At 44.9% G+C, this 25,154-nt stretch overlaps 1 protein-coding gene across 2 annotated transcripts; it reads left to right on the plus strand.

The window, feature by feature from the left end:
• The first annotated feature begins 3,660 nt into the window (after positions 1-3,660).
• MTA2 (metastasis associated 1 family member 2) lies at positions 3,661-21,727 on the plus strand. 2 transcript variants are annotated; one of them, XM_083165231.1, is made up of 18 exons: positions 3,662-3,838; positions 11,225-11,292; positions 11,875-11,968; positions 12,340-12,457; positions 12,873-12,936; positions 13,070-13,187; positions 13,660-13,762; positions 13,938-14,037; positions 15,020-15,208; positions 15,300-15,374; positions 15,798-15,856; positions 15,939-16,036; positions 16,693-16,832; positions 19,239-19,467; positions 19,557-19,646; positions 19,729-19,847; positions 20,426-20,577; positions 20,837-21,727. In XM_083165231.1, exons 1-18 carry the CDS (start codon positions 3,811-3,813, stop codon positions 21,003-21,005), a joined length of 2,013 nt encoding a protein of 670 aa, XP_083021357.1. In that variant the 5' UTR covers positions 3,662-3,810; the 3' UTR covers positions 21,006-21,727. The 2 variants fall into 2 exon arrangements, with proteins under 2 accessions (XP_083021358.1, XP_083021357.1); XM_083165232.1 differs by lacking the exon at positions 20,426-20,577 and having other exon boundaries at positions 3,661-3,838.
• The last annotated feature ends 3,427 nt before the right edge of the window (positions 21,728-25,154 follow it).

Here is a 25,154-nt window from a genome sequence, read left to right on the forward strand (position 1 = left end):
CAGAGTCCGGGTAGCGGCAAGCGGGAGAATAGGAAACATCCTATTCAAAAGACTGGGTGGCCGCTGATTGGATGAGAGCTCAGCCAATCAGCGACCGCCCTACCCGCCCAGTCTTTTGAATAGGATGTTTCCTATTCTCCCGCTCACTGCTACCCGGACTCTGTTATGCGCCGTGCGCTCCGTGCACCCCGCCTGCCGCTACCTAGTCTCCAGTCCACCAGCTAGCTCACTACCCCTCCTGCAGCTGGACCGGACCCCGCCACCTCTCCTGCATCACACATGGACCGGACCCCGCTCCCCGCCACCTCTCCTGCATCACATGTGGACCAGACCGGACCCTGCTCTCCGGTCTCTGGTCCCCCGCATACAAGCTCCCCCTCCCAGACCCTGCTCTCCCACAGCTCCCCCGGATTTACATGTGATAAATCAATCTGATTTATCACATGTAAAAAATGGCACATCAAGTGACAAATCATATCAGGAGCTGCCGGGGGAGCTCAGGTAGTGTATATGGGGGCCTTTAATGTTTTCCAGATCTCCTCACAGAATCACAAGTTAAGTAATTAGCTCCACCTGTGGATCTTTTAAAATGTGTTAGTGGGTAATAAGTACAGCTTTGCAGCAGCTAGGTTGTCTGGAAAATGTGAACTGTTGGTAGCTCTCGAGGACTGGAGTTGGCTACCACTGTCGCAGTGTGTACCCAGCTTAAACCTTGAAAAGTGATAAAGTGGAGAGATAAAGTACCAGGCAACCTGTTACCAGCTGCCCAGTGTGTACCCAGCTTAAACCTTGAAAAGTGATAAAGTGGAGAGATAAAGTACCAGGCAACCTGTTACCAGCTGCCCAGTGTGTACCCAGCTTAAACCTGGAGCAGTATGGATGGTGTAATGGTTAGCATTACTGCCTCATAGCACTAAGGTCGTGGGTTCGATTCCCACCATGGCTCTAACTGTGTGGAGTTTGTATATTCTCCCCGTACTTGTGTGGGTTTCCTACGGGTACTCCAGTTTCCTCCCACAATCCAAATATATACTGGTAGGCTAATTGGCTCCCAACAAATGAACCCTAGAATGTCTGTGTGTGCATGTACATGTGGTAGGGAATATAGATTGTAAGCTCCACTGTGGCAAGGACTGATGTGAATGTTCAAATATTCGGTACTTGTTTAGTTTAACAGCGGCAGTTACGTACTTAGCGTAGCGTTCCTTTCAGAATCGGCCTCGTGTTCCTGCGACCAGCGTAGTCAGTCAGAAGTAGCGAAGTTTGTTCCATAGTTAGTTAGAAGTAGCATAGCATAGTGTGTTTCGTAGTCAGTTAGAAGTAGCGTAGTGTGACCGCACGACCAGCGTAGTCAGTCAGAAGTAGCGTAGTGTGTTCAGCTAGTCAGCGTAGTAGTCAGTCAGAAGTAGCATAGTGTGTTCAGCTAGTCAGCGTAGGCAGTTCTAGTCAGTCTGTGACAGGCAGACGTATTTTATTCATGGCTGCTGAAAAGTTGACACTCTTCAACCTGCCCCAGACTGAGGAGGAGTCGGTGGCATTTCTGCAGAGCCACAAATTCCTGCCTGACACCCTGACTTGCCCCAATGGGCACCCTATGAGGCTCAGTGTCAGGGAGCGGATGTGGCCCTGCCATATCCGCAGCTGTGGCAAGAAGGTCAGTGTCAGGACTGTGCAGTGGTTTAGAGGGTGCCATCTGACCTTTGTCACCCTGATCCGGTTCCTGATCTGTTAGGCAGAGGAGCTGACCAGCATCCGCTTCTGTCAGTGACATCTGTTCATCTCACAGGCAACCACTGTCCTCTATAACAACTTAATTCGGGAGGCCTGCACAGTTGACTTCCTGTCGCAGCCTCATCGTAGAAGTCGACAAAAGCCTGTTCTTCAAACGGAAGAGCCATGTTGGCCGCATGCTGCCCCAGCAGTGGATCTTCGGGGGCATCTCCAGGGAGACTGGAGAGTGCTTCGTTACGGCAGTCGAGAGACATGATACCAGCACCCTCATGGCTGCCGGGGACCACTATTTATTCCGACTGCTGGCGGGCCTACAAGATGGAGCAGCTGGAGCATGCTGGGTACGACCACGCCAGGGTGAACCACCGGTACCACTTCATGGATCCGGAGACCTGGGTTCACACCCAGAACATTGAGAGGCTGTGGGGTTCCTGCAAGTGGCCCAATAAGCGCCAAAGGGGCACTGCGTGCCATCAGCTGGACTCCTACTTGCAGGAGTTCATCTGGAGGAAGACCCTTGGCGCAGAAGATCCCTTCCAGCGCATCCTGCACGCGCTGACCCTGCTCCCCCAGGCACAGAAAGGCGACGCCGCAGAGGCAGGGACGACTGCTGTTTCTGCCAGTGCAGTTTCCGAGGAATGACTTCTATTTTTTTTCTTATTATTCATTGTATTGTCATTTCATCCCTTTTCCTTGATTCTTCTTCTTAATCTTAACTAAAATCCAGCAACCAATTAACACATGTTGTCATTACTGTCTCAGGTGTATGATATGGCAGGTGTGAATGTGTCCCTGAAACACCCCCACTATCCACGCAAGCCAGAAGCGTGGCAAGCGGACGCGTTACGCGTCCTCCCGACCTTTTCATTCATTGCGTCCGCACCCACACTTTGGAAAAGAGACGCACGCGCTACAGAACCCCTAACCCTGTCCTCAGGGTTGATGTACCCTGCCGCAATAGCTGAGACGCAGGAGCGTCTCAGTGCAGACGCTCCTTAGTCCTAAAAAGATGGAGCGCCTCTCCGCCGGCGCCAGCATGATCCCCTCTCCGCCAAAGACGCCGGGGACAGAGATGCAGTTCCCGGCAACACTTGTGTAGTTTCACGGCGGCAGCCTACGCTGATAACGTAGCTTAGCTTGCCGCCGTGAAACTACACAAGGCAGCATACCTCCCAACTGTCACGATTACAGCGGGACAGTCCCGATTTTCGCGTCCTGTCCCGCTGTCCCACTCGCGGCAGGCATTGTCCCGCTGCGGGGGGTGGCAGTTGGGAGACCCCCCCAATCTAATAGAATAGACGCTGTGCGCATGCGCACAGCGTCTATTCACGTATGAAAATTAGGTCGCGGCTAATTAGCATAAGCCGCACGCTCATTTGCATACACCCCACCCCCTTTTCGGGTGTCCCTATTTCCCCAACACAGAAGTTGGGAGGTATGAGGCAGCCGTTGGGCTACACTATTAGCGTTGCTTCAAATGTAGCGTAAGCTACCGCTGTGAAACTGAACAAGTACCAAATATTCTCTGTAAAGCGATGCGGAATATGTATCGGCTATATAAGAAACTGTTAATAAATACTAAACCTTCAAAAGCGATAAAGTGGAGAGATAAAGTACCACGCAATCTGTTACCAGCTGCCATGTTAAAGGCTTTGTTTGGAAAATTACAGTGAGGGATTTATAGGTTGGTAGATTATCTCTATCCAATTTATTTCTTTGTGTGTACATCTGCTCTCTTCCCAATCTTTATAGACTTCACTGAACCAGACAGTCACACAGCGCTCCCTCCATGTGACAGTGTGACGACGCCAGTGAGGGGGCGTGGCTTCATATGTAGGATTCTCACTCAGGCAGCTGCTGCTGGCCGGAAACACTCATCGCCGCCACAGCCGCCTGTCTGGCGACCTTCATCACCGGAAGTAATTGTTTTAACCTCCCTTCCTCTATTTTACTGTCCGGAAGTCCTTCCCTCTCTTCTCCTTACCGGAAGTATCCCCCTTTCTTCTCTCCCCCCCCCTTCCCTACGGGCACCGGAAACACACTCGGCGCCCCGAGTTATTGTGCGCGGGAGAGAGGAGGATGGCGGCGAATATGTACCGGGTGGGCGGTGAGTATGAGCCGTTTGATGCTCTTATATAGCGCATGTGTACAATGTATGGGGAAGGGCTGTACTCTGCGTGCGCCCCTATACTCTCCCGTACGTGACAGCGGCCCGCAGCCGTCTCATCCGGTACCTGAGAAGTACAGTACAACACTGCGAAAGTAGCAGCCTGCTTCTATGTTCACCCCTGGTATGCTGAAATGCCTGGCTGCGTGATGGAACTTATATTTTTATATATATATATATATATATATATATATATATATATATATATATATATATATATATATATATATATATATATATATATTCTCACAGGTGCAGTGGATTTTGTGCCTGCTGGAGATATGCAAAGGAGATGAGTGTGTATCTGATGTATGGTTACAATACACCTGCACAGTGTTAGTATCAGGAGCAGTGTGGTTGAATAAAGGAGAAAACATTACTGCAAGTGCAAAAATAAATATATTATTAAGTTATATTTTATCATATGGGTTTTAGTTTTCAAACCTCATGTTTGCTAATTTAAAAAAAAAAAATCATCTGTTTTGGTCCGTCACATCGTCATACAGAGAAATATATAAATACTAGTTAACGCATCAAAATTACAGCGTAGCGTCCGCAATAGGTGTGGATATGTAAGCAGCGTTAGCCTTTTAAAATATACATGTGTTATATAAAAAAAAAACTATAATCCAATTTCAAAGAGTCTATTTATGCATGTAGATACTATAGTGCTGCAGAAAGTGCCCATTCAATATTTCATCTACACTGTATAGGTCTTTAATGTACACTTCTTTATGCGTTAACTACCTGTTTTGTACCTATTGTTCCTGCAGTGAACTGCACCATATTACATTTCTTCGTTTTTTTTGTCTAAGGAACATCCAATGTTTATATTCCTCACTATGTCACCACATGTACAGAATGTATGCCCACACACTTCACGTAGTGCCTCGGTGTTTAAAGGTCTTACTAAATTGGTGCTTCATATTTTAAGTTACAAAATACTGGCAACGCCACCTCCTCTAGCATCATATGCATAGAAAGTGACAGCTAATTTGCGCCCCCCCCCCCCTTTACCGTAATGTTAGGTCAAACCCTATTTGATCCTTAAGCCCCATACACACTAGACGACCCACACCGCGGCCGATGTAGTTAACTATATCTGCAGCATGGGAACAAATTTAGCATACGCGTTATCGTTCAGCGGCATCACTGGGAACCGCTGAACATGTGGGTTGTTGCTATAAAATAAGTCATTTATATAGCACTTTTCTCCAAATAGGACTCCAAGTGCTTTACGTTTGACTTTACGGCGCACAAAACAAGCTTAACAGTGGATGTTGGTGAAATGCTTGAGAAAACAGGAAAGTCTGTTTGTGAAGGATTCTGATAGATGTGGGGAAGAGTCCGAGCCATAAAGCTGAAAGCTCTTCCCCCAGATGAGTTCAGGCAGATTTTAGGTATTGTTAATAGTCCATCATCTGCACATCGTAGTAATTGAGAGGGGCAGTAAGAAATTTGAAGCTGCTTCAAGTACCTTGGCTTTGGTCATGAAGGGCTTTGAAAGTTATTAAGTCATGTAGACAAAATCAAGCTGCATGTTCAGCTGAGGCGGAAGGGAGGGGGGTCGTTATCTATGTGCTGGAGCACGCATCATTTATTTTATTGGGTGTACACTCTAGACTTTTTATTTTTTTAAAGATTAGTGGATACTTGTTTTCTAGCAGGGCGCCCACTAAGCTATTTGCTTCTATTCTGCATAGTGAAATCGCATCGCATGGCTTTTTGTGCCTTGCGATGTGATCTCAGTAGTTCATTTATTCACTGCACCCTGAGTGAAGTCGCATCGCACATCGCTTCGCATGGCCCTTTTTTGTGGCGTGAGATGTGATTTCAGTAGTTCATATGGTAAAACGCCATCACTCTCCACATCACCCCGAAGCGTGGCGAGCGGCGGCGGTGCGCGTCCTCCGACCTTTTCATACCCCCACTATCCACGTCGGCGTGGCGTTGAATTTATATAGTGTGGAGAGCGCAGCGAGACACCTAGCCCGAAGCGTAGCGAGCGTACGCGGATTACTTTACATGTATTCCGCGGGGCTCGCTGTGCTTGTCACACTATATAGAATCAACTCCAAGCCGACGTGGATAGTGGGAGTATGAAAAGGTCGGAGGACGCGTTCTGCTGCGCTCGCCACGCTTCGGGGTGACGTGGAGAGTGGTATTGTTTTACCATATTAACTACTGAGATCGCATCTCACATCTCATGCCACAAAAAGCCATGCGATGTGCAATGCGATTTCACTATGTTAGCATATGTAGGAAATCTGGGCCCCCTGCTAATAAAGAAATACCGATTAGTGTGTATGGGGCTATATTTATTTTTTAACGAAATGACATACATGTTTAAATTGCTCTTCCACCTCTGATGGGAGGCTATTCCGCTTGTCCACTACCCTTTCTGTGAAGTAATTCTTGGTCAAGTTTCCCCTGGACTGTTGATTTTTGTATGCAGTTTTATAGGGCTGCGATCTCAAAACACCAACTCCGGAGCTACCTTAAGTGCAGCATACAGCGTGCAGCCCTTTAAAAAATGTTTTACTGGCACAAACTAATCATGACTTTTAGTTTGACCTTGCGCTTTTTTCTTTTGTCTTTGTTTGGACTCAGACATTCAGCCACGGGTAACGATTCCCATACTTTCCCAAATATTGCATTTGGTCGTCATAGTTGCATTTAAATTTATAGGGAGATTTTATTGTTTTCTCCATAGCTTCCACTAGATGGCGCCCGACAGAAATGTAATGTTTAAATGTCATTTTTTTCCTTGGAGATACATTTTATTTTAATTTTGCTTTGAGAAGAGGGAGTCTGCTGATTTGTTGGATACTGGCCAGCATAGAAGAGACATTGATAGTCTAAACCAGGCATGTCTAACGTTGACCCTCCAGATGTTGTGAAACTACACATCCCAGCATGCTTTGCAATAGTTTTAGCATTCTCTAATGGCAAAACTGTGGCAAAGCATGCTGGGATGTGTAGTTTCACAACATCTGGAGGGCCAACCTTGGACATGCCTGGTCTAAACTGACAGCCTGTCTTAAGTGTAGTGGTGTATCTGCAGAACCTGGTTATTACTGTCAGTTTGGGGCAATTCAATTGTTTTTTACAGGTGGCTCTGTCCTGGGTGCCTAATGGAGCCATTAGAGGGAGTGATTCAATTGTATTTTGGCGCCTGATCTCCTATTAAAGTGTTGTCTTTAGGAACGGGTTTAGCCTTGTATAGCAGCTAAGCCTGTCTAAAGTAATAGGCTTAATGCAAAAAGTGCAGTTTCAGCACCTAAATAGCCAACTTTAGGCCGTTTCGTCTCGCTATATCCGGAGACTCCCAGCTGGAATGCCAACGCCAGCAGCCCTCCGATCTTGCATTTGAGCAATTGTCTATTATACAGCACAGAATTGTTCCTAAAACCTGGCATTTGAGCACCGGGTTGTTTTTGTGATCCCAGCATGACAACCCCCCTTCCCTTTACACAGAAATGCAAATAACGGTATAATAATAAGTATTTCAACCCAGTTTATTGCTTTTGTGTCAAAATTCCCAGGTCCTCAACACTGTTACAAACCTTTTCTGTGCGAAAGGCGTATTACTGGAAACCAGATTATAAGGGGGCATTTCCCAGGCAGCAGAGAGACTGCACAGGGGTATGCAGTCCCTGGGTCTATGCTCACTAGGTCAACCACTCATGGTCGACAATGACAAGGTCGATAATTGAAAAAGGTTGACATACCATAGGTCGGTATTGACAGAAGGTGCACACAAGCTTAAGATGGACATGGTTGACACAAGTTTTTCACGTTTTTTATGGTGTAGACTGGTTTACTTTACTATCCAAGTGAGAATATAACAGCATGGCGAGCACAGGGAGCCATGCGAGGAGTCTGTATACATATATACGGTGTCCGTGTGGACATACACCAAAAAAAACATGAAAAGCTTTTCTCCACCATGTCCACCTTCTGGCAATGTCGACCTATGGTATTGACCATTTTTAGGTGTTGAACATTAGTGGTCGGCCTAGACATTATTGACCCCCTATACTGTAACCCTGCACAGGCAGGGACAGGTGCAGAGTGCTAGAATGAACACTAGGAGACACGTTTTTTCTAAGATGGGAGTTCGGTACTTGTTTCCTAGCACGGCGCCCACGATTTTAATCTTATGCCATGCGATGCGATCAAAACGATGATTTAATTGTATATGCACCCTGAAGGGTGATTACTATGTTATATGCACCCCCATTGTTAATGCCACCGCCACTATGAACGCCAACCCGAAGCGTGGTGAGCGCGGCGGTACGCGTCCTCCGACCTTTTCATACCCCCACTATCCATGTTGGCATGGAGTTGATTTTATATAGTGTAGCGAGCCACCGAGCCCGAAGCATGGCGAGCAGACGCGGATAACTTCACATGTATTCCGCGTCCCCTCGCTGCGCTCGCCACACTTCGGGCTCGCCACACTATATAAAATCAACTCCATGCCGACATGGATAGTGGGGGTATAAAAAGGTCGGAGGATGCGTACCACTGCGCTCGCCACGCTTCGGGTGGCGTTAACAATAGGGGTGCATTTAACATAGTAATCACCCATCAGGGTGCCTGTACAATTAGGGAGCCATTGTACTCCGGAATTGTACTGCGGCTCTTAGGATCCGAAAATCGGGTCCTATCGCAAAACAGTTAAATCGCCCCCTAAGTTTGTTTGTATTATTACATGCTGTACACCATAATATAAGGCCTCAATTAAATTAGCTGCGTTTTTGGTTATGCAGGTAGTAGAAAATGAGGCTGTGACTATTTTGTGCATTTATAAAATCCACATTAATGCAGATCTCAAGCAGGGTTGATGTGGCTATTAGCAATGCATCTCCTGAGTAGGTGAAAATGAGAGATGCGTATCTCTGGAACCAGCCTTCCTGGTGCATAATTATGTACAGTTAAATAGCCAGTAACTGTCATTTTTCATGTTTTTTTTCTTTTAAAGTTCAATAAAGGGCTGCATTATACAGTGCATGTATATAATGTTTCCACATTTTAATGAAAAAGGTAAAAATCTGCCATTTGACACCTATTAAAATCCCTGTATCCCCCACAGTAGACTTAATGCAGGGATGCCGCAGGAATGATTTTGTAATTGAACAGTACGGCTCGCTAGTGCGCAGTTGAAAAAAGCCAGCAATATGCATGTTAAGCCCCATACAGACACTATACTACTCATGTCCAAACTATGGCACTCCAGCTGTTGTGAAACTACAAGTCCCATCATGCCTTGCCACAGTTTTGCTATAAGGGGATGCTAAAACTCTGGCAAGGCATGCTGGGATGTGTAGTTTCACAACAGCTGGAGGGCTGGATGTGCCTACACTATACGATCTCCGCCAACACCGATATTGGTGGGTTGCCGGCATTGGCAAGTGCTTACAGACTTGCAGATGCAGGCGGGTAAGCGAACAACGGCGAGGGGGTGATGGGTGGAGCATTAACGAGGACCTCCCTTATCAGTGCATGCAGAATGAGATAATGGGTCATTATTGATGAACGGGAGCACGCTTCATTAACGATAGTGTACACACTAGAAGATATAGTAAAATATATTCCTTAGAAAGCCATTCTCTTACTATATCCTCTAGTGTGTATGGGGCTTTAGTCTACTTGTGGCAAAACCTCAGCCTGTAAATTTTCTTTAACGCTCTCCTTAAAGACATCTAGATGGTCTTTGATTGAATTAAACTGGCCTGTCATTGATAAATTACTTATGGTACTATTGAGGGGAATGTTGCGCAAACTGCCATCGGACGTCACGCCAGTTGTGTTCTACCTCTGTGGCATACGAGGGGATATTTGTGAATACACTGGTTGCAAAGCACCCATTCCGGAGACATTCTGATTCCTGTGCTGAGAACTGAGTTTTGCTATAGGCTTTTAGTAGGTGATTCAATTAGCCATGAGGCAGTTCCTCACAGTGTGACCCATAGGGCAACATAAAACAAGTGTGTGTGTGTGTGTGTTGGGGTGGTGGTTTGAGTGAGGTGCTATTGTTGGCATCTACATCCTGTTGCATCAGCAACCTTCCCCCTTGTGGATAATTGAGTTGGTGACCCCTAACTTGGACAAGTAAAACACATTTTGTATTAGATGAGAAGAGGATTCCTTCATGACTAAAATCAATGTCACATGACTTTTACACCAAATTTAGTCTGGGCCTTGTTAATGAACCTATGTTTCAATTGCTTAATCTTATGCTCTTATCATATGTCGGACACAGGTTATGCCCAGGTTGTTGCCTATCACTAGCGAGTCATTAAAAGTCAAAGTTACAGGCCCAATAAGAGGACTGGTGAAAAGTGAGCACCTTTTTAACATAACCACTGCAGTGTATCTGGTTTGGACCCTGGTAGAGACTTGGGTTGAAGACCTGGCACGTACACAATCCACCTTGATGCTGTCACACCAACTCATGAACTGGGGTAAAATGGGTGTACTAGTCTTGGACATGGTGATGTTTGTTTCTGTGTTTGTGACATATGTTACTAAATTAGAAGAAAACACTTTTGTGAACAACATTGCAGCCTATTCCTATCTGCTCTCACCACAGTCCCAATGTCCAGTCCAATCTTATACCCATTTCACATCGCCAAAATAACCCGGGTTGTTGCTGGGTTGAGGTGTGCTATTGTTCACTCTAGGCTGTTTTAGCAGTGGTGTATAAGTAACTAAACCAAGGTCTCTGCCACTTTGAGGCGCTGTCTTGCTTGGGCTAATAATCACTTGTAATTTAGACAAATGTATACATTTATTAAAATAATAATAATTTTACTAAAAACATACTAGAGAAGTGCACTTCATAACAATATAGAAGACATACAAGACACACAATATATAACACATACTACTGGCAATATGATTTGTTTTATGAGGCTTGATAGTGGCTCCAAGTAAATAGAGGATTTTCAACTGAACAGGAAAGTTCTTTTGTGAGGCAGTAAGAGACTTTCAATATATTTACCAGTCCCGCATCAAAGCAATCATCTCCATTGGCTAATAAATGTATAAGCGCTTTTCCTCAGACCCGTGTTTTATAAGGGTAATGTCCAAATCAGGATCTCTCCCATTAGATTACCGGGACTACACTCCGGACAGATGGTAATGGAATTGCTGCCACACTGTAGGAAAACCATAGGCACTGAATGACGCCAGCAGGAACCAGTAGACTGGAGGTCAAAAACGCGTTTCTCTGCCTTTGTATTGACTCAGCGGCTTCCTCAGTTTGCATTATCACACACTGTGCTTTCACATAGTACTAACCTTTTTCTCTATCTTTAGATTATGTATACTTTGAAAATTCCTCGAGTAACCCCTACCTGATCCGTAGAATAGAAGAACTGAACAAGGTAACGTGAATGTGTTGTATTGTAGCTGTATAGAGATAGAATCACGGAATGTGGATTCAGGAAAAAGAGAAACTAAAGGTGTCCATACATCAGAAAGATATTGTACCCAATCATACAATCTCAATTGATTGTAAGATGGATTGTGTGCACATTGTGTGTCCAAAAACCACCAAGGACTGCCGGGGAATTGAAGGGAAATTGTACACAATAATGAGCGCGATCAATCTTTCTGATGTATGGCCAGCATAAGTGGAGTGCTTAAAACAAAATTTGGTCAATAAGAGAATAATTAGTAAGATCAATTGGGGATCACAAAGATAAAAATAAATGTATTAAATTAGTTAAATTAATATAAGGATAAAAAATAGCATGTATAATCGGTGCCTAGGCAATGCAATAGGTATACAATCACAGTAAACAGTAACAGCTTTGATGTGTTGGGTGAGTTTAGGGAGAATAAAAACAGTAAATCTTTGGTATATTTATAAAAGTTCTGCTTGTTCCTATAATGCTTCCGTATGAAGATATAATGAATGTGGATTCAGAAGTATGTGCCTCAGCTGTAACCCTTTACTCTTGTAGACTGCTAATGGAAATGTAGAAGCAAAGGTTGTCTGTCTATTCCGTCGCAGAGACATCTCCAGCAGTCTGAACAGTTTAGCAGACAGTAATGCACGTAAGTAGCATCTATCTCTATAGCTTCACTTATTTAGTTTGTCCTAGGAGGATAAAGTGTAAATGCTGTAGTCCTTTTAGACTTAAACTTTGTTGACAATGAATAGCTTTCATGTCCTACATCATTTAGCCCAGTTCCTATTCATGCACACTTGATAACTAATGGGATTATTTTAGAAGTCACCAAAGTTTATATTCCAAGCCTTCTCACATGAGAACGTCGTCTTTGGCTGTACGAATAGAAAATAAATATTCATTCATATGTTCTTCTTTTTTTATTTTATTTTTTCATTCTGCTTTGCTGATGAATGACTATGAATGGTTACATTGTATTCATCTTAATTTCTATCACTGTTTTATTTTGATTGTCAGGGGAGTTTGAGGATGAGTCTAAGCAGCCATCTGTGGGTGAGCCTCAGCGACACCAACTAAAGCACCGGGAGCTCTTCCTGTCCCGTCAGTTTGAATCCCTGCCTGCTACCCATATCCGGTATGTTGACAATAAAGCTACCTCTGCCTTGTGGTTTTTATTGCAGGTTATGGCAGTATAATGGCTGAATAGGGTTAGATGAGACCATGTAACAACCAGAGTTAGATGACCAAGTAACTATAGTTAAATCTGTGGGTGTGGCCAGCGGGCTGTGCAGCGTGACCTCTGACCGCGTCACACTGCACAGCCGGGACGGGAGCAGCCAGCAGGGTCTGAGCGAATGCTCAGAGGCTGGTTGGCATTAGACTGTCCATGCGCAGTCTAATCCCGGGATTCAGATCCCAGGATTCCGCTGATCCTGGGATTGGCCACCCTAGTTAAATCCTGTCTTTGTGCAACTGAATTATGTAATTGAAAATGCAGAGTCCTTTCTAAAATGCATGTGGCTGTTGTACATTACTTGTGTCTTGTGCAGGGGGAAATGCAGCGTAACCCTGCTAAATGAGACGGACCTTCTCAACCAGTATTTGGAAAAAGAGGTATTCTTCTGTCCCTACTCTTATGCAAACCCTTCTCTAGTTCTGTCTTATTGCTCTACCATTCTCTTTCTGCTGGCTGCCAGTGTTTGGGCTATTGTTTCCTATCTTCTACTCACTTCCTTTATCTTTTTAGGATTGCTTCTTCTACTCCTTGGTGTTTGACCCTGTACAGAAAACCTTGCTGGCTGATCAAGGGGAGATCCGAGTTGGTTCCAAATATCAGGCAGAAATTCCTGACCAGTTGGCAGAGGGTATGTATTCTAGATTCCTTTAAATTTTGTATCAAACCAATAAGTAGTTAACTAGTGTTCATTCCAGCACCCGCCATCTTTGAAAACCCATGCAGTTCCTCTTCCCTGCCTGGGGTGTCGTGGGCTGCTGTAGTACTTCTAGCACAGTGTGGTCTGTATATCAGCACTGATATGCAAACAAGATATGTGCTAGAAACACCACAGCAGACCGCGACACCCCAGGCAGGGAACAGGAACTGCATGGGTTTTCAAAGATGGCGGTGCTAGGATGAACACTAGTTAAGGTATTTCTTAGATCAGTATTGATAAGAAACCGCAATGACCTGCAGCTGGATAACCCAAAGTCCTTGTAATGTACAGCATGATTTTTTTTAAAAGCCCCTTCAGAAGTTGTTGTGGCCTATGGAGTTTAGTAGGAGTCAGGTAGCCTGTCCCAGTGTTTGCTTACGGCACTTGTATTTTCCTCTTTTAGGTGAATCTGACAATAGAAATCAACAGAAAATGGAGATGAAAGTTTGGGATCCAGAGAACCCGCTGACAGACAGACAAATAGACCAGTTTCTTGTGGTTGCTAGGTAAATACTTCCATCTTTAATACGCAGTCTTCTCCCTCCTATTTCTGGACGCAGTTCTTGCTATTCCACTTCTTGTCCAAGAGAGATGAACCATCTGATGGATGTGGGCATCTGTATTGTTGTTTGTCTGCACCCCCCTCCCCCTCACTTATGGTCATTCTCTGTTTCTCTTTAGAGCTGTTGGCACATTTGCGAGAGCGCTGGACTGCAGCAGCTCGATCAGACAGCCAAGTTTACATATGAGCGCAGCTGCTGCATCTCGTGACATCACACTGGTTCGAATCCATTTTCTCCTGTTTTCCTGAACAATGATTTTTGTGACAGGGCTTGATTCATGATTGCACTGCCGCAGCTGCAACTTGTGGATGTGTGAAAATATGCTAATTCCACAACTTGTGATGAGACGCCGACCAGAACAATCTCGGCTGTCTGCAATGCAGCATCAGACGCAGGTCATGCAAACATAGGGCCTAATTCAGACCTGTTTGCTAGGCTGCGTTCACAATGAAACACACGCAATAGCGATATGTGTGTGATTTATTGTTTGTTTGAATGGGTGTGCATCTATTCGCATATAGGCGTACGGGCGAAAACTCATTCAATGGTTACCCATTCGCAAATAGTCAGTCTTGACTGCCTTTTATTTGCCACGGACATGGCCAAATTCAGGGTGGGCGCTGACGTCAGCCACCTGCCCTGAGCAGACTTCAACACATCTGCGTTTACAAGGGGGCGCACAGGGTTTTTCTGACCGAACACACCATTTTTGGGAGCACGCCCCGGGAAACGCTGGGTGTTCCCATGAGCCCACCCCTCTTTGTGACAACGCTACAGCAAATGTGAAACTTGCCGAAGGCGTCTGCACCACGGGTCCGCAAATGCGTATTTTAGCGCATGCGCAGACCAACAACATCGGAGCAGGACTAAATAGGGCCCATAGTGTTCTTCAGTAAGTGTATGGTCGTCCAGCTTTTTCACTGTAATTGAGATGCTGGAAACATGTTACGAGCACACTGCCCAAGTCATGCCCTGAGAACGGCCTGACCGCACCTGCATTTTTGTGACCCCTCCCATTTCCGCCTACATAATGGATCTCTGATAATTGCTGAAATGGGTGAACATCAGAATAGAGTGCAACTGTGAATCAGGCCCAGAGTAGAGAACCTGTCATTAGATGTGTATGTCTGTTTAGTAGTGCTACACAATTGTCAGACAAAGGACAAACCGCATGTGGTAAGTCTTCTGCTTTATTTGCAGTTCCATGCCATGGATACACTACAGCGGAATGGGTATGATCTTGCTCGCGCGATGTCAACGCTTGTCCCTCAGGGAGGCCCAGTTCTGTGCAGAGATGAGATGGAAGAGTGGTCTGCATCAGAAGCCATGTTATTTGAGGAGGCGTTGGAAAAATATGGGAAAGATTTCAATGACATTCGACAAGACTTTGTAAGTGAAATGCATTGGTGAGTGCCGCATCTACGATTCTCATCTCCCACTTATTGCATTTTTCAAACCCCCTTATTTTTTGTCACTTCAGCTTCCTTGGAAATCTCTGGCTAGTATTGTTCAGTTCTACTATATGTGGAAAACTACAGACCGTTATATCCAGCAGGTAAGGACTGTGTGTATTTGGTGGAGTCGTGGATGCAGGAGTATATTATTTATTTATTATAATTTCTTATATAGCGCACACATATGCCGCAGCGCTTTATAGAGAATAGTTGAACATTCACGTCAGTCCCTGCCCCAGTGGAGCTTACAATCTCTATAATCCCTACCACACGCACACACAGACATTCTAGGGTTAATTTTGTTGGAGGCCAATTGACCTACCAGTAGATTTTTGGATTGTGGGACGGAACCGGAGTAAACCTACGCAAACACAGGGAGAATATACAAACTCCACACAGTTAGGGCCATGGTGGGAATCGAACCCATGAGCTCAGTGCTGTGAGGCAGTAATGCTAACCATTACACCATCCGTGCTGCCCCGTATAATGATGTATGTCTTCACGTTACCGTTTTCTCCCTGCAGAAACGTCTAAAGGCAGCAGAGGCAGATAGCAAACTGAAACAAGTGTACATCCCGACATAGTAAGCAGAGTATTTCCTTCTAGATCTGCTGTGTGTTTTGGTGCCTATGTCTGTATAATTGATTTCCTCCCCCCTTCCTTAGCACCAAACCAAACCCCAACCAGATAATATCTGTTGGAGCTAAACCTGGACTTAATGGAGCTGGATTCCAAAAGGGTCTAACCTGTGAAAGCTGCCATAGTAAGTGCACTCTCATTGAATCATGGTTCTTTCTTTTCCTTATGCCCTTCACTTAATTACTTATACTCATTTTTAAGGCGCCCCTCATACATTAGGCAGACTTATCTTAAGGACAAGTTGGCCCCGATTTCCACTGTGCTCCCCCGGTAGCTCAGGAGAGCTCACTTAGAGGTGTTATTTATTTTTGGGGAGCGGGGGGGGCGTGGGAAGAATCTTTTTGAAAAGACTGGACGGCTGCCGATTGGCTGAGAGAGCTCTCAGCCATTCAGCAGCTGTCTCTTCTTTTTGATAGGATTTTTCAATCCCCCCCCCCCCCCTGCACTGTGTTAAATGCAATACATTGTGGTTGCTAAGCATCTGCTGATGCTTAGCAACCACTTAAGGGCCACCCCCTCCAATTCCGATCAGATGTGCACGGGACCGTGCATTGGATCCAATTGGATGACATACACTTACGATTTGGTCTGATTTCTCGGGTAAAATCAGGCCCAACGTCTCGCTCGCTCTCTCTCCCCACCCAGCCACACTTTTACTGTAATTTTTTTTTTTCTCTTAATTTATCAACCCCCCTCATGCCTTTTTAGTTTATTTTCCATGTAGTTTGTTTTTTGTTTTCTTTACCCATAACATCCAGACTTGTGTCTTTTCTCCTACAGCCACGGTGTCTGCTCAGTGGTATGCTTGGGGACCTCCCAACATGCAATGCCGTTTATGTGCATCTTGCTGGATTTATTGGAAGAAGTATGGAGGGCTTAAAACACCAACACAGCTGGAAGGTGCAGCAAGGAATATAGGGGTATGTGTTTTGTGCAACTTTAGTGGTTTCTAAACTTTCTTAAATCCTATGCTGCGTTCAGACCGCAAATGCAGAGTTGCATCGGGACTTTCAAACGGTTCAGTCCTGGTGCGACCCTGCATGTGTGGCCTGTTCAGATCGCAGTAGCGAACCGGCAATATTGCAGGTTTACTGATGTCATGTGGGGTGCGTCTTCGGGGGCGGGGAGGAGGCAGCGCATAGAGCTGGCACTGCTCCAAGCACTGCCTCCTCCATAGTGTGAATGGGAAACTGGTTGCTCGACCCGTTTAACCCATTCACACTGCACGGCAATGAAGCGGTAAGAACTCTGATCCACCTCAGACCGCAATAAATGTGCCCGTACAACTGCAGGGGCAATATACCATTCCGTCGTCAGGAGGCGCCGGTCATCAATGATCTGCGCTCTCTGTGGATCGGGAAATTAATTTGTTAAAATGTCCAGTTTCTGCGATCCCCACTGGTATTGGGATTTTTACAAATGTGTAGTAATATCCATGCTGGTTTAAATGAGTGCTTTGGACGAATTACTGTTGTATGACCCGATTTCAGCCAGGCTTCAGTTCTCAAAGAACTGGCCTCACAGTTTTCCTCTAACGTACTCTGCTTATATTAAGAGTTTATATTGGATTCATTATGTGTGGCCACTAAAAATCCCAAATCAACTTTCACCAATCTGCTCCACTGTTGGGATAATGCTTGGTGATACACACTAGTACTACAGACTTATTTAGAGACTGTTAAGTGCATACACAGTAGCCAATCGTCTGCTTTCAGTTACAACTTGGCGGGCATTTACATGTGCTGTCTTGCACTGCCCCATGCATGTGCTGTGCTGTACTGTGCAGGCCAAAGCATCCATATACATGTGCTGCCATGTACTAATGATTCACTTTGCTTCCATATTGCCCTAAGGTAAGGGTTCCCTATACATGCTGTCCTCGGCCAGGTGCTCTCCTCTGGTGTGTGCATCTGCATGTGGGGAGGGTTGAGTTTACTGTACCCCTGCCTCTCGCTGCTGTGTGCTGTAGATACAGGAGTGGATGGGGTTTTGGTTGGCAGAGGTGGAGGGGAGTGGGTGGCTAATGTAATTTGAATTGGAGGTAGTATTGTGTACCCAGGCCCCTTGTGAGACCACTGTCCTTTTTCTGCTACTTGCCTTTGGCGTTCATTGGTCCTTTAGGTAGTATGGGTGGAAGGTTATTGTTTGCAGGGGAGAGCCGGACATCCTAGCACTGACTCTGGCTCCACCTAAATGTGTGTGGGTGGAGGTTTCTGGTTGAGTGTGAAATGAGTTTCCCCACCTCTCCAGGACCACTTTAGGCACTGGGCTGTGGGAGACTGCACCTGGCACTACAGGGGCAGGTGGTACGGCACCTGTGGAACAGGCCTCTCCAGCACCCAGCGTGAAGGCGGCTCCAGTGTACTGCAGGAGGATTCACTGTGTGGGCTTCTAACCCACCTTGCGCCCTAGTACTGCCCCAGCTTTCTACTCTTGTCCCCTCCCTGCACCCAGTACTACCTGATCCTAACCCCCTCCTTTCCACCAGTACTGCCTCAGCTGCTAAATACCCTTATCTACTACTGGCCCCTAACCCCCTCCCTGCCCCAGCACTGCATTTGTTGGTTATGTGAGATCAATGCAATGTAAGGTACTTCTTTACTTTCACGGCGCCAGCATGGCGCCGCGCGTCAGAGTCCCCTTGCGGGGCTCGCTTCGCTCGCCCACGCTGCGGGCTCGGTGGCTCGCTACGCTCGCCACGCTAATTAAAATCAACTCCATGCCAACATGGATAGTGGAGGTATGAACTATCCATGTTGGTATGGCGTTAACTTAGTTTATTTTACTTAATTAGTGGCGAGCGTAACCCGGAAGTACACGCGGCGCCATGCTGGCGCCGTGAAAGTAAAGAAGTACCCAATGTAATAATAAGCATTATTTGTATTGTAAAATGAGTAAAACTCCATGTTGTATGTGTATAACATATGGGGTGTTCTGGTGCTATATGGGGATCTCAAAAAGCTTAAATTAAGGGACCCAGAAACAGTGGAGTAGGGACCCCAATTTCTTAGTGTGGAGTCTCTGGGACCCACAATTTTTTTTGCCGACCGCGGTCACTGTATACATTACTGTGAAAACCATCACATTTCTGATGATATTGAAGAATTTTTACAGTTCCTGTGTTAGCAGACAGGTAGTTTTAATAAGCACATGATAATTGTTCATCTCCACAAAGGTATGCTGCATTTTTTATAAGTTGATGCAAAACTTCAACTGGATGAGCTAATCCTAATGTTTAAAGTTGTATAGCAAAGTAATGCGTTCTGAATGCACTGTATTCTATAGTCCTCTTCCCCTGTCCAGCATTAATAATTTTCTCTCAACAGGAGCCACATTCTCGTGGTCATATCTCTCGGCCAGAAGCTCAAAGTTTGTCCCCGTATACCACCAGCGCAAATCGCGCTAAACTGCTGGCAAAGAACCGTCAGACGTTCCTTCTCCAGACGACCAAACTAACCCGTATTGCACGCCGCATGTGCAGAGATATATTGCAACCGAGGAGAGCTGCACGTCGGCCTTATGCCCCAATCAACTCGAACTCCATCAAGGCGGAATGTGAGTCATCCGGTAGTGAGTGGTTGTTTTTCTGTGCCGTTTCTCAGTACAGCCTACCACAATTTATGATTTTGTCAATCTTCCACCAGGTTCTATTCGACTACCGAAAGCAGCTAAAACGCCACTGAAGATCCTGCCCCTAGTGCGTCCTCCTTTGGCTGCCATTGTAAAAGAGTTGGGTAAGTCTTACAAATTCAGGTCTAATCTCTAAATCTGTTGTTGCTATGTCTTTATATTTACAGCTTTCTCCTTTTCTCCTAGCTGCTCAGGCACCACTAAAGCCCAAGACTCCACGTGGGACAAAAACTCCAATAAACCGTAACCAGCTGACTCAAAGTCGAGGTCTTAGTGTGCTACCCGCCAAGAGAGCATTTGAAGCCGTAAGTGAATACAGCACTGTGCTTATGGCTTACATTTTCTTTCTTAGTTCACATTTCCATAGTTCACACTTACAGACAGCTGGCTTTCTTTTTTCTCAATTTATGAATTGGAAAGTAGGCACAACATATAACAGACATCCTTTTGTTTGCAGACTTAATAGTTATTAGGCTATGAACAGGAGCTTTTGGACTTACGACAATAGACACTGGGGTGTTCTCGGCATTCCCAGCTGTTAATTGGAGATGTCAGCTGGAGTTCCCTCTTGATTACTTAAATTCATCTGCTACTCGATTTTGGCAAAGCCTATGTATTAATGCAAACTACTAAATAAACCTCAAGCATACAAATGATGGATTTGGAATCGGTGCATAGCATATTCATATGTTGTGTGCTTGAGATTTATGTATGCATTACCATTTACTGCTCATGCCACCTCAAGCACTGACCCAGTACCTCTTACTGTACTTCCTTGTGCTTCATCTTCTGTTACGAATTGTTTTATATTGTCAACTTTTTTATTTATTTTCCTCAAATATATACATATACATAAGTGCTTAGAAACAAACCTTGTTTTCAGGTATCCGGAGTGGGGGTAGTTCCTCCGTTCTCCGCCAATGGCCGCTCCTTCTCTGGTGTCCGTTCTAGCTCTCAACCCAATGTCAAGAGGCAGAAACTCAACCTTGCAGATGCCCCTAATCCTGTAGTGTTTGTGGCTACTAAAGACACAAGGTAACTAAAAGCCCACCCTGTAACTGTTGTCCAATTGTAAGAGTTCCTGTCTCTGTAAAAGCCTATTGCTAATCACAATGGAAGGGGGGATTCTATATAGTGTCCACTGTTACAGTACTATTGTTAACCCTTCCCCTCCCGCCTTTCCATATTCTTAAATATAGCATTAGACTGAAACTATTCACATAGAAACATAATTCTTGCCATTCTAAGTTAACTGCCTATTCTCAAAGTATTTTCTTTATTTTATTTTTTACAGATGTTTAAGGAAATCCCTATCGCACATGGAAATGCGCCGAGCTGCTCGACGCCCCAATCAGCCACTGAAGTTGAAGCTACCACTGCCCCCAAGACCACCTGGCCTTCTACCCTCTCTTACTACACCCCATCCTGCCAGTACAAGTGAACCCATTGTTTTGGAAGACTAAGGAACTGAAAAAAAAAGCCATGTCGATCTATAGAGAGAAATTTCTGTCTCCTTTGACCTTCCGTGCTAGTACTGCTTATCCAGTACTTTATACATGCTCAAGGGCAGAGGGACCCTGAATTAAGCCCCTCCCCCCCTTCCTCAAATCCAAAACTCCTGAACTACCCCAACCTAGCAGCGAGAGGGGCTCGTTTTTGCTCTTTCGCTTCCCCTTATTACAGTCTACCCATATCTTTTTATTTTAATATATATTTTTCTTCATAGTTTCCCAACTGTTGGGAAATTCTTTTGATCCCAGCTCATGTCCCCAATGTGTGTTGTTGTTTTTATTTTATTTTTTTTCGTTTTTTTTTTTTTTCTTCTTTTTTTTTTTTTTTTACAATGAAACAACTTGAGGTCCACAGTAAAATAAAAGAGAAAAAGTGTACTGACTTTCTGGGGTAGATAGTGCATCTGAGCACAGCTTTGGTTGTTTGTGTAGAATACTAGGCTTGCTGTAATATCCCGTTTAATCCAGGATACTTATGATTTGCACATGTGGGGCTAATGGTAACTAAGTGCTATATGTAGTGTTGCATTTAGCCAGACACAATATGCATACAGTACATCATAGCTGTCCTGGATGAAAGGGATATATTATCTAGCTTTTACCTATTACTTATGGTACAATGTTCTGTGCAACTAGATGACATTATACAAGTGCAACAGGGAAAAGAAAGCCTTTTTATCCACCTTATTACGTGACTTGATTGGTTGAATTATTTGGCTATGTGGTAAAAAGATAAGATCGTCTTTTTGCAAAATGAATGTTTCAGTGTGACCGGTCTTGAAGTGATTTCACACGAGGTCCTAACAGTACTGCTAAATTAGTGTTCATTCTAGCACCCGCTATCTTTGAAAACCCACACAGTTCCTCTTCCCCGCCTGGGGTGTCGGTGTCTGCTGTGGTGTTTCTAGCAGAGGTCTGGTTTGCATATCAGTGCTGATATACAGACCACACTGTGCTAGAAGCACTACAGCAGACAGCGACACCCCAGGCAGGGAAGAGGAACTGCGTGGGTTTTCAAAGACAGTGGGTGCTAGAATGAACACTAGCTAAATGTTCCGTGGTTATGGAGAGAAAGATCTCATTGAAATCATGGTTGGTGGTGGTGACCATGACCATATTTTACTTTCTACACAGCAAAATATACTGTTTAAATGTACCTTGCTACTGGCAGCCACTATGGCAAGGGCATTTATTTTTTAAATATACTGCAAAGGGCCAGTCAGATATGATAAAGCCTCATTAATACTGATACTTTATTCAATTAATTCCCTAATAATAGTGTATTAACATGATTTGATTGCAAAATGCAACATGAATTGTCTTTTTGTAGTTTGTGATAAGGCAAAAAAAAAAAATGCTCATGATATCCTCTAGCTGAAGTACATCTGCAGTAGCTGTCTTCTTGCCTCATGTGCTTGCTCATTGGCCTGTCCCTCAGCCTCTCCCTCACTTCCCTCCTCGCTTTCCTCCACTGGTACCTCTAGGCCATGACTTAATGCCATATTGTGGAGGACGCAGCAGGCTACAAATATTTGACTGACTTTCAGGGGGCTGTATTGAAGAGATCCTCCTCTCCGACTTAGGCAGCGGAACCTTGATTTGAGACAGCAGAACGCATGAGACAGGACGTTTAGGGCTGCAGCATGAGATGAATTGTACTGCACCTCTGCCGGAGACTGAGGGTCTTCTAGTGGGGTCATCAGCCAGGGCTTCTGGATGTAACAGCGCCCTCCTGCAAGGAAAGGTAGAGGGGTGGAGTGAGAGAGGATGGATGTGAGATTTTGACAAGGATTTTTATGATTTATTTTTTTTTAATCCTGGTTTTAGTACTAGACCAGTGGTTCCCAAACTGTGTGCCTAGGCTCCCTGGGGTGCCTCAGGACACTTGCAGGGGTGCCTTGGGTTGGTGGACCAGGATCAATTCATATTTTTAATGGTCAATGTAACAGGCAAAACCAGTGCTGGTGGCTGCCAATCATAATCTATGTCAGGGCTGGGCAACAACGGCTCTCCAGATGTTAATGAACTACACATCCCAGGATGCTTTGCATTCGTTTTGCTATGTGGCCATGCTGAAACTGATGCAAGGCATGCTGGGATGTGTAGTTTATCAACATCTGGAGGGCTGGTGTTTCCCAGCCCTGATCTATGTGGACAAACAGGAGCAAATCCTGTCCCTCACCACATAACTGTTACTTATACACACAATGTAGTCAATTGAATTTTTTCCTTCTAAATTTCTCAATAAGAAACATTTAGCCTAGGGGTGCCTTGAAAACATTTTGATGCTCTAGGGTGCCATGATTCAAAAAAGGTTTGGGAACCCCTGCGCTAGACTATAATAAATATGTACATAATTTCTTCTTGTCCCAGGATCGATGGATCTTATCATAAATAATGTAGTTAAGGTCCAAAGTATTTATTTATCACATATGTGATCATATGTGTATGTGGTGGTATCCAGATGGCTGACAGACAATGTTTAAGTTGACACTATACGGTCGACAAAAGCAAAAAGTTGTCCTGATGTCTTTTTGGGGAATTTTCCCACCATTTTTTTTTAGATAGCTATCTATACCTATCCATCCCACACATCCATGTGGATTTCAATTGGCAAAAGTAAAGTGGGCTGAGTGTATTGGGAGCAAAGCGAGGCTCATGGCTAGCTTAGTGGTACGCTAATTCGGGGACCATGGGCTCTGGTGTCGGCATTGTTACCCAATGAAAGTGAAAAACTAATGTCAATCTTGTGCATACCGACCTTTTGGGGTCAACCTAATATCCATACCTTTATGTGATCACCCGCTGCTCTTCTTTATTCAACATGCACTATGCTTACCGACTAGCCAGAATTCTTTCTCTTGCTTTTGATCCTGGAACATGTGCTCCATGCTTGACTGTTCTAAAATGTCCTCCTCCGACATAGAACCCGGATATTCTGATACTATGTGTGTCAGTACTCCTCTGGCATCACACACGGCCTGCATGTGCATGGAATGGTAACGCCAGCGATTGCGATATTTACTTTCATGATCCGATGGGGGCTTTAGTGCCACGTGAGTGCAGCCAACAGCCCCTACTGTGCCAGGGAAGCCATGAAGTCTCTGAAAATCACGTGCAGCTGTCTTATGCGGTATGTGCCCTCTTGGGAATTGAATGAATCTATGTGCCCGGCGTACAATAGCTTCAGTCACTTGTGTTACGCAACGGGACATACTTGCTTGGCTGATCCCCGCTGCATCACCTGCTGGTGTCTGGAATGTACCAGAAGTGTAAAAGTTCAAGGCTGCAGTCACTTTGACATATACAGGAAGGGCATGTGAGCGTCCAGTGGAGGGCTGCAGGTCCCGCTCTAATAAGTGACATAAATCACGGATGAGTGTTGGGTGAAGACGATAACGCTGTATAACTACATCCTCAGGTAAATTCAAGAACTGTGTGCGGGCACGGAAAACACGTTCCTGAGGTGGCCGACGTCGCCGACGAACATGAGCACGTTGGGCTAGTAGAATAAGAGCCATATGTTTGCCACGACGTGGGTGCCAGCATGACAGCCCAAGGACCTATCAAAAAACAATGTCACAATGAAAACTCCAATGTCTGTATTTAAAGCTACATCCAGATGTTTTGTTTTAGTATTAATCTAAGTACAAACCAAAATATCAAATATCATTCACTAAAGCATTATACAAAGAAAAAGTGCAGACTTCTATGTAATGCTCAGACCTTAGTGATAATTAGGGCATTTTTATCATCGGTATTCAACTTTTGGGCATTTTTTAAGTCCGTTATCAAACTTGGCCCTCAGGACCCTTAACACCTCATGTGACAGGTGTACTTGTGATGAGGAGACCTGGAAACATGCAGTGTTTGGAGTGTTGAGTTATGTGGGGGTTAAGCTGGCCATACATCTACAGATCGATTGTCCGATCTGGCTGGTTGGAACAAAAACTTGGTAGTATCTGAATGACCGGTTTTGGCAGTTTTCCAGCATTTCAAATGAAATGGTCAACTGTCATTTGCTTTGATCCATTACCAGGTTTTTGTTCCAACCAGCCAGATCGGACAATAAATCTGTAGATGTTTGGTCAGCATAACTCC

This window comes from Crinia signifera, chromosome 11 (genome assembly GCF_055691185.1).
Source record: "Crinia signifera chromosome 11, ASM5569118v1, whole genome shotgun sequence".
In the NCBI taxonomy this organism is placed as follows: Eukaryota; Metazoa; Chordata; class Amphibia; order Anura; family Myobatrachidae; genus Crinia; species Crinia signifera.